Source organism: Microplitis mediator, chromosome 1 (genome assembly GCF_029852145.1).
Source record: "Microplitis mediator isolate UGA2020A chromosome 1, iyMicMedi2.1, whole genome shotgun sequence".
Classification (NCBI taxonomy): Eukaryota; Metazoa; Arthropoda; class Insecta; order Hymenoptera; family Braconidae; genus Microplitis; species Microplitis mediator.
Genome location: NC_079969.1, coordinates 7,710,663 through 7,721,619, shown reverse-complemented (window position 1 = coordinate 7,721,619; position 10,957 = coordinate 7,710,663). Strand labels below are relative to the sequence as shown.

General features: G+C 31.5%; 1 protein-coding gene and 1 long non-coding RNA gene across 2 annotated transcripts in view; one reads left to right on the top strand and one right to left on the bottom strand.

Moving 5' to 3' along the window:
* LOC130676144 (uncharacterized) overlaps window positions 1–10,957 on the bottom strand; it is a 63,231-nt gene that overhangs the window by 23,459 nt on the left and 28,815 nt on the right. The gene's annotated exons all lie outside the window — the stretch shown is intronic.
* On the top strand, window positions 450–10,611 carry LOC130673805 (neprilysin-2-like). Its single transcript, XM_057479042.1, has 8 exons — window positions 450–601; window positions 5,279–5,415; window positions 5,479–5,532; window positions 5,660–5,884; window positions 6,303–6,523; window positions 7,111–8,029; window positions 8,116–8,336; window positions 9,311–10,611. The coding sequence occupies exons 1-8, from the start codon at window positions 576–578 to the stop codon at window positions 9,647–9,649; spliced, it is 2,142 nt and encodes a 713-aa protein (XP_057335025.1). The 5' UTR covers window positions 450–575; the 3' UTR covers window positions 9,650–10,611.

Here is a 10,957-nt window from a genome sequence, read left to right as displayed (position 1 = left end):
GGGTCAACTGACAGACCGATTTTTTTTCTTGAGACTATAAGTTCTGCAAGGATTACTTTAACAATAACTACTACTTTTGTGACACCAATGAGTACTCGAAGGATTTAATTTCTGTCTGTTATTCGATTAATTTCATCGTTAATTCCTATTATCATTACGAAATAAAATCATACGAAAACTGTAAGTGTTACTTGCAAAGGTTACCATAATTTATTGTTCGTGTAGAAAAAAAAAAATTGATATTTTTGGATTATATTGGATATTTAATTGCCTTAATGATTTATTGTTTTTAATGTGGTGTGGTTATATATTATTTTATATCTTATGTAATGATTATCGTTACAAAATAAGAATAGATGACTTTGGAACTATTGCTAATGTATTAATTTGTTGTTGTATAGAAAATCACAAAGTAATGATAAGATGTATATTTTTTTGTACCTTTGACTCACATGCTACGTATACAATCATCTTAACATCATAATAAGTTTTTTTACTGAATCACTGGACTATTTAAATGATAATATTTGTCATTCAGAACTAACGTTTGAAAGAGTACCGATATCAACTTCATTATGACAATCAAACTAATTAATAACAAGTAAGCTTTTACTTTTATTCTTAAATTAAGTCTGTATCTGAGAAAAAATTTTCAGTCCGAAAATAACGATTTTCCAAGATTTTATCCGTCTTTTATCATAAATAGTTATGATTATATCTCTATATCTCGATAACTATACTACTTATTCATACGCTGTCACATACCCTATTGGCAGTATTGATCAATTCTGGAGCAAATTTTAAGCAACCCGATAAAAAATGTTTAGATCCAAGCATATATGATTAGATCCAAACAGTCAGATATGCTTGGATTCAAATTTTGGCGCGATCCAAGCGGATCTAAACAGATCTAACAATATCCAAAGAGATCTCACTATATCTAAGTATATCCAAACAGATCTTAAAATATCAAAAGAGATCCAAACAGATCTCACTATATCCACGAGTATATAAGTCAATCGAAGCAGATCTGCGTAAATGTCGATCTTTAAAGAAATCTACATAGATATAAGCATATATATCTAAAGAAGTTTCACTACATTCTAATGAATCACGTATTTGTTTTTGTCTTATTGTCTTATTGACAATTTTTAAATATAGTGAAACCTAAACTTACAAATAACCTTCTCAAAAAGACAATTTATAGATAAATTGAGAAAAATATAGATAGCCCGAACTGGGAATCGAACCCAGACCATGTCGGTATCGCGCCGAGTGCTCTACCAGTTGAGCTATCCGGTCCTATACTATATTCTGTTTTATTTGATCTATAACTTATTAAACTTTACAGTTCGACGATTCAGGAGCCTTACCTGTATTTAAATATTATTGGATCTTACCAAATATGACTACATATAGACACACATTTTAGAATATAGTCATAAATTCTTGGATATACGTATATCTGCTTGGATATGAATTATTTTTGCATCTATATACTCACATACATACAGTTGGGTCTGAGCAGATATAACTATATGTAGATAGATAGATAGATAGATAAATAAATTTATTTGATCTTGGAGTCGAGACTCCCTCAAGACCATCAATATTACATAATTGAACAAATTTTATACATAGAATACAGCACTCTTTAATAATATAAGTAACAATATAAAATAATAGTAACTAATTAACTAATTAATCTTATGATTTATTGATTTACACTTTCCATATAGTAATTAAAACAGGCATTACGGAATTCTTCAAAATTATTTAACGTAGTAATATTAGCTGGTAACGAATTCCAGACACGTGTACCATGAACAAGAAAAGAATTTTCATACATACTACAATTAAATCTAGGTAATCGTAAATAATCATCTCTTACATCTCCTCTTCGCAACGCAACAGGTAAAAACTCTAAATTATTTCTAAATAATTGCCGATAATTTAATCGAATTTCCTTATAAAAAAGACAAGCTAGAAAGTAATCTCTTCTTGATTTCAAGTTCAACCACCCTAGCTTAATATAGTAGGGTGTAACATGTTCAAATCTTGATATTCTGAAAATATATCTAACACAACAATTTACTTTCCGTTGCAATCTGAGTTGTAGTTTATTTGAAATATTAGTATATGCTGCACTGCAGTAATCAAATATTGGAAAGATCAGAGTAGTAACAAGTTTTATTCTCAGCTGTTCATTAAAAATTTCATTATTAATTTTTAATTGCGCTAAAGTTCTCATCGCACGACAACACTGACTTGCAACCTGACTTTCCCATAACATAGTATTGTCAATCATGATGCCTAAATATTTTACAGTTTTTTCATATTGAATAACACAATCTTTAACAACAATGCTATTTGCATATTTACAATTATCACAATTAACCTTTACTCTACTCCCAAATATTGCAGCTTTCGTTTTCAACGCATTTAACTTTAAGCAGTTTAAATTGCATCATTCTACAATCATATTAATTTCATTATTCAAAAAATCTACAAATTCATTTATTTCCGATGGATAACAAGGAACATAAATCACTAAATCATCAGCATAGAACAAATATCGACAATTAAGCTGGTTAGAAAGGTCAGCTATATATATTGAGAAGAGCAAAGGGCCAAGTACGCTACCTTGAGGTACACCATTTAGCACTTCTCTCCAATCTGATATATTATCTTCCACCACTACTGACTGTCTTCTATGCATTAAGTAAGATTTGATCCAAGTAATTGAACTATCCGAGAAGTTCATACGTTGTAATTTATGAAGTAATCTTTTATGATTTACCGAATCAAATGCCTTACTTAAGTCAAAGAAAACAGCAATAGTTACTTTTGACTCATTAATCGCCAAACGAACATCATCACAGACCTTAATTACAGCTGTCTGCGTATTTAAACCTACTTTAAATGCCATTTGATACTCATCAGTATAATTATTATCATTAATATACCTAACAATTTGATCATGTACACACCTTTCCAGCGCTTTCGATAAGTTACTCGTTAGTGATATCGGTCGATAATCAGAACAGTTCACAGCATTAGTAGTCTTTGGTATTGGAACGACATGCGAAAACTTCCATTCAGCAGGGAATTCCAGTAGTTAGAGACTTATTGAAAAACTCAGTAATAAACGGTAGTACAAATGACAACGTACATTTGTACGCTTTAATAGAAAAATTATCCGGACCTACTGAATTAGATGTTATTCGCATTATCGCTTTCTTTACAGTGATATCATCAAGTTCGGAAAAATTGAAATATTCATTATTATCAGTATTATTAATATAAAGATCTAAGATATCTGTTACATCAACATCTATATTTGCAATATCTGAAGATTGTATAAAGAAATCATTTAGTTCGTTCACATTTACAAAAACCTTCGATTGCGTATTTTTCCGCTTTATTATAGTGGAAATTAAATATAGTGGAAACCTAAGCTCATCGAGCTCGAAAATAATTTTGTATGCCAGTGTTTTAAAAAAAAACATTTTTTAGCATTTCTTTCTCCCACGATATCTCGCGAACGAATTGACCGATTTTGATGTTTGAGGCAGCAATCGACACGTTTTATTAAATTCTAGAGCTGATTAGATTTTGAAATCGAATGATTCAATTTTTTGTAGATATCCGAAAAAAACCTTTTTCCACTATTTTTTTAATCAACGATATCTCATAAACGAAGTGACCGATTAAGACTGTTAAAGTGGTAATCGACGTGTTTTATCAAGTTCTAAAGCTGATCAAATTTTGAAATTGATTTATCCAGTCGTTTTTGAGAAATTTCAAAAAAATCAAAAAAACATTTTTTTTTTAATTCTTTCGTCAATGATTTCTCTTGAACGAATGAACCGATTTCGATTTTTTTGGTGGCATTTGACGCGGCTTATAAAGTTTTAGAGCTGATTAGATTTTGGAATCAATCCATCGAGCAAATTAAAAGTTATCCAAATAAAACATTTTTGAAAAAATTTTATTCTTGAAATATCTCCGAACGTACCCTACCGATCAAGCTCAAATTTTTACAGCTTCAAGATATTAACAAGCCGCGTCAAATGACACCTCTAAGATCAAAATCAGATCATGCGTTCAAGAGTTATGAATATTTACATACATACGTACGTACGTACACACATACATACACTCGGACATCATCGTGAAATTAGTCAGGGTAGCTTTCTAGAACCTCAAAACGTCAAATCTGATAGAAATTCGGTTTTTGCAAATCGGACCGAAACCAATAACTTCCCGAATTTTTGAAAATTTTTAATTTTCTTAGCGGGAAGTTAAAAAACATAATTAATCCGTCCCAGTAATGCTCTCACCCATTAGATCAATGGTAAAGATCTGTTTGAAATTTTTTTTTAACTTCCCGCTAAGAAAATTGTAAATTTTCTAAAATTCGGGAAGTTATTGGTTTCGGTCCGATTTACGAAAATCGAATTTCCATCAGATGTCAACGTTTTGAGGTCCGAGGGAGCTATTCTGACTAATTTCACGATGATGTCCGAGTGTATGTATGTATGTATGTACGTACGTATGTAAATACCTGTATCTTTTGAACGGATGAACCGATTTTGAACTTTAAGGTGTCATTCGACGCGGATTGACAATATCTTGAAGCCGAGCGAAAATTGAGCTTGATCGGTAAGGCTCGTTCAGAGATATTCCAAAATTAAAGTTTTTTGAAAAATGTTTTTTTTTGATAACTTTTAATGTGCTCGATAGATTGATTCCAAAATGGACTGGGCTCTAGAGCTTTATAAGCCGCGTCGAATGCCACCTCAACCATCAAAATCGATTTATTCGTTCAAGAGAAACCGTTGTCGAAAGAATTAAAAAAAAAAAATTTTTTTATTTCTCCTGAAATATCACAAAAACGACTCGATAAATCGAATCCAAAATTTGATCAGCTTTAGAACTTGACAAAACGCGTCGATTGCCGCCTCAACCATCAAAATCGGTTAATTCGTTCGCGAGATATCGTGGGAGAAAGAAATGCTAAAAAATGGTTTTTTACAAAACAATGACATCCAAAAGTATTTGCGAGCTCGAAGAGCTTGAAAATGTATTCACAATAAAGTTTTCGAGCTCGTTGAGCTCGAAAACAGCGGGAAGTTTTAGGGCTGGCCCGCAGGGTCAACTTATAGACCGATTTTTTTTTTTGCGATCTAATATTTTTTTTTTAAATAAACGTGAAAGAGTTTGTGAGCAACAAATTTTGTTTTATAAGTAATATGTAAATTACTTATTATTGTAGATCATCAAAATGCTTGTGGCGGAAACGATGGCCTGAATTAGAACGCGGATTATTCGTTATTGCGATTATTGGATTTATTCGTTCGATTCTTTCCATTAACGCATCAGCGGCTGTTATTAGCGCAACGTCGCCTCTAGGTAAGTTACTAATTGTTAGTATGTTTGAAAATTACTAATGTTGTTTGAATATATATATTTCAGGACCGACGCACAAATGTATGACGAAAGATTGTCAGGTAGAACGTTTAGAACTAGGTAAATATTTATCCGAATCAACTGTTTTTATTGAGTTAATAATTATTATGTCAATCGATATAATTTATCTATTATTTTTCAAATGTTTCTAAAAAATATGACGGACATTTAATCGATCATTTCACAGCTGCATCAATAATTAAATTTCGTGACACGAGTGTAAAGGTTTGTGATAATTTTCACGGACATGTTTGCGGCAAGTACAAAGCTAATGATTTAGAAAACATTCCGGATATTACCGAATTGATGAGAGATACTTACGTTGACAACTTAATTGATGATGATTTAGCTACTAGTAACTCGAAGGTCAACCAACTCATTGGCAAAATTCATAAAGCATGCATGGACGAAAGTAAGTATTAGTTTTAATAACAAAATCAATTACGTCAGACGGTACTCATATCATTGCTGATTTGTCAGCGAGCTGGTCTTTGAACCACAAGAACTAGACAGGTATGGGTTTGAGTCCCAGTGATTGCTGAAGTAATAGTTAAGCGGTTTCTGACACTTGGCCCGCTGTTGAAATCAAAATAAACTGATAAATTCGTGTAAGAAAGTATGACAAAATCTGAAAATTTATTTAATTCAGACTCAAAATTTTTTTCAATTAAAATTATTCCTGATTGAAAACTCCGATTGAAACCGATTAATTCCGATTGGAAGTCTATCTTATTTTAATCGGAGTCTATCGAATTTGAATAAGAATTTGTCAGCATTAATCGAAATTTTCGATCAGACATTCATAAAATAAAATTTATTTATTTATTCAGGTGCCAGAGGAGATAAGGCTCTGGATGTTTTGAAAAATGTTATTAAAAATCTAGGCGGTTGGCCCATTTTAGAAGGCGAAGCATGGAAAGAAGCTGATTTCGATTGGATCGACTTTATAAGTAATGCCAAGAAAGCCGGTTACAATATAAATTACTTCATAGATTGGAAGCCTCAGAATCAGTTTGATGGTCAAAATCATACTTTGAGATTTTCCCTTGAAGTAAACATATTTATCAATAAACTATAACATTACTATTCAACAATTTCAAGCAGTAATTAGAAATTTCCTGAGTCGAAAAATTAGATCTGTTTTAAAATAAATGATAAATTCAGATATTTTTTATTTAATTTAGGTTATTAAATCGTATATATTTTATAAATGAATTTAATCGGTTTTTGTCAGAACTATTCCCTATCCAAGCCAATATCAGACATTTTTTCAAAAGACGTCTTTTAGTAAGTGCACTTAGTAAATGGTAACCAAAACATAATAAATTCTGTAACTTTAAATATTTTTTATAAATATTGTCCTTAAATGAAGATGTTACAAGTCCTTGCAAGTTTTCAGAATTAACATTTTTTTAAGTTAAAGAATTAGTCTAGTTTTGTCTGTCCGTAACGCGATTACTTTTTAGAACAACAGATCAAAAATAGCTTCAAATTTTTTCGAAAGATCAAAAACAGATCATCTAGTTCAAATACAGACTAATAAGTCCAAATTCAATCCACTTAGACTATAATCAGATCAAATTTTTCGGCCCGAGATTTCAACGCATCATGAATATAGAGTAATCGTTTTATAATTAGACGCCTCCATCTCACTTCGACTCATCCATGACTGAAGATACGGAGATCCAAAAAAACGTGTACAGCAGATATATAGCTAACATAGCAAAACTTCTTGAAGGAAAATTAGACCATCCTGTGAAGGACTTAACAGATCAATATGAATTTGAAAGGAAATTAGATGATTTGAGTCCCGACCATGATTCAGAACGAACTGAATCTATGACCATTGAAGAGCTACAAAAAGAATTTCCAAGTATCGATTGGAATAAATTTGTTGACAAAACGTTATTGCCTTTCTTGGATAATGATGATACTAAGCCTACTTTAACTGTTTTGAATTCGACAGCCACTAAAGAAGCTATTAAATTAATCGAAAATACTCCAAAACGCGTACAGGCCAACTACGCCATCTGGAAAATAATTCAATATACAATTCCTTTCTTAGCTGGTGAGTTCCAGGAAGCGCGTGAAATGTTTCATAGCGGTGTCGATTATTCCGATATGCCTCGTGAAGAATATTGCGATGGAATCTCTAGAAGCTACGCAAAATACGCTGCTGTAAATCTTTACTTGGATCAGTTTGAAAGCAGCCAAGAAACAATTGATAAAATGATAGCGCTCATTAAGCAGACAATGATTGATATGATAAATGATTCTAAAAAGTTAAGTGATGAGGATAAAAAAGCAGCAGTTGAACTCCTTGAGGGAATGGATTCCACTATTGGACAATCGGAAAAATTTACTGATCCTAAAGAATTGGAAACTTTCTATGCTGCTGCCGAAGTTCTTGAAGATAACTTCTTACAAACTGTTTTGAATATGAATGTTTTCAAGATGCTGACAGAGAACAGCAATAAAATTCGTTCCGAAATATTTCAATACTCTCCTATGACAACAACGGACATCAATATCCCAGAAAACTATCTCAATCATTTGTGTAAGTTATTATTCAAACGGAACCATTTTGGTTTCTTGGTTGTCACACGCCCCCTTCTCATAAGAGTATTATTACTATTTTTGCAGACATTCCGGTAAAGATGATACCAAGTTCGTTATTTGACAATAATCAACCAATGTATATGAATTTCGGTGCAGCCGGTAGTCACATCGCCCGGGAAATGTTTAAGTCCTTAGCTCACTTGGGAAGAAAGTGGTCCGATGAGGGAGAGGAACTTCCCGGTGAACAAATCGATTGTTTCAAGAATATTGGGCAAAATATAACCAACATAGATCTTAAGGAAACCGTAAATATCAAAATTTTATCATTTCTGAAAATAATTAATAAAGTAATCAAACTATACCCTCTTAAAATGAACCAGTGAAATTTCACTGATTCTCCAGTGAAAGCCACTGGGTGAATCAGTGGACTAAGATGATCGCTTGGTTCACTGGTTGAACCAGTGAGCGCGACGTTCACTGATTCAACCAGTGAAATTCACTGGTTCATTTTAAGAGAGTGTGTAACTACATACAATTATAAAAAAAGGCCTGATACAATTACATATAATTATTAGGGTGATTCAAAAAAATAAATTTAATTTTTTATTTTCGCTCTTACCCCCTAAAACGTTAGTGGTTGCCGAGAAAAAAATCCTCCCAAAAGATGGGCTCTCTAGCTCAACTCTAAGAGGTCGCTATTTTAATTTGAATTTCCCATCTAATTAACATGTAAATATCTACTTTTTCATTAAGAGTGTAATTACTCATAAGCTACTCAATATTTTTCGAGTTTATACAAAGATCTTCAAAGCTGATTCCTCAACCTTTCAAAACCCTATGGTAAGTCATAAATCATAATTAAAACGCCAATCAAAGCTATCAGAATCGTATCGATTTTGTATTTCAAAATGAAATTGTTAATTTTCGATTTTTTTTTTTGCTAGCTTCAATTGGGGATAATTTTGACTGCTCATAGGGTTTTGGAAAGCTTGAGAAATCAGCTTTGAAAATCTTTGTATAAATTTCGAAAATATTGAGCAGCTTACGAGTAATTACACTTTTAGTGAAAAAGTAAATTTTTACATGTTAATTAGATGGGAAATTAAAATTAAAATAGCGACCTCTTAGAGTTGAGCTAGAGAGCTCATCTTTTGGGAAGATTTTTTTCTCGACAACCACTAACGTTTCAGGGGGTAAGAGCGAAAAAAAAAAATTAATTTTTTTTTTTAATCGCCCCAATAATTATATACAATTTTTTTCATCCTGAATAATTTTTCAGGTTGAAGCTATGGTTATGGAAGAGGGTATCGCTCAGTACATTGGATTTCGCGTAGCTTATGCCGCTTACAAACAGTATGTTATTCAATCTGGCCCGGAATTGGGTTTACCCGAATTATCTCAAACACCAGAACAATTATTCTGGATATCATTTAGCCATTCATTATGTTATGCTGAATCTGACGCTCCTACGTTACCACCAGCAGTTGATAAAACTTTGCCAAATCTTATCGACGACTTGACGTTGATAATACTCAAGAATGTACCAGAAATTTCAGCCGATTACGATTGTCCCGTTGGCTCAAGATTAAATCCCGAACATAAATGTTCTTGGTGGTGAATCAAGCTTTTCAATTAATTAATTTATTGAATTGCTTAATCGTTAACTACTTTTAGCAATGAATACAAATTTCACTGACATATTAAAAAATTCCTTTTGTTTATTTCAATAATTTACCTCAAAAAAATAATCTGTTATTCCACTTCAGTCACAATAAACAAACAAAAAAGGTTATTGGAGAAGAGAGATCCGCAATTAATAATATTTTTTTTCGATGTTTTGTTATCTGCTGCTTTAAAATTATGATATTGATAAAACTGACACTACCCCTGACCTATGACCCTGGAAAAAATAATTTACATATGTGGAGATCTTAACCTAGCATTCTCTTGTGGTCTACATGAAGAGAATTTTCATACGAATATTGCCATGCCGTTTATTCTAAAAATTATCCTAAATCAAGTAATCTAGGAACATTACGACTTTTTACTTTTGATTTACGAAATTTTATTCTTCCAGTGTGTAAAAATAAATCAAATTAATTTATACTCACAATTACGAGTAAAAATTACCCCGAATAGCGCCTATAAAAATATAGTAGTTCCGACGAAAATGTCGTCCTAAAATGGATAGTGGGGGTATGAGAAATAAATTCAATTTCCACTCGTAGGTTATAATAAAAAGTTGATGATCCATTTCATAAAGTTTATATCAAATTAAAATAAAAATTACAATTAATAGCTAAAAATTTCTATCCAAAATTTAAAATCATCATCATGAACAAAAAACAAATGACATCCTGTGTTGAATAATCAAAAATTATTTTATTGTATTATTTATGATATCGTTTAAAAAAAATAAGATTTGTTTAGTAATAATATTTTTAAATGTTACTTTTAATTATGACTGACCAAAGCTGCAATAGAGCCTGAGACGCTCGGCCGCGCACTGTATCAAGAGCGCTCAGACGCCGGCGCGCGGTGATAAATAAATTCATACTGTTTAAACTAATCGCGAGCAGTGAAATTTTCTTTCGGGATCTTAAACTTTAATAAATAACGCATGTAACCCATGAAAAAAACTTCATTTTTTTACTGAGAAGTCAATGAAATTTTAATTTGTTTACTTAAAAGTTAATTAACAATAGGATAATAAACAAAGAATTTTAAGCTATTAATATTTTTATAAAATATAGATATTTGACAATAAATCCTGAAAATTTCATTAATTTATCTTAAACGGTTGTTTTGGAATCTATTTTTTAAATTAAAAGTACTCAAAATTTTTATTGTAAAAAAAATTGTTGTTAAAATGACAATTTTTAAAAATCGTCTGAGCAATTAATTTGTCATAGTAACTACATGAGAA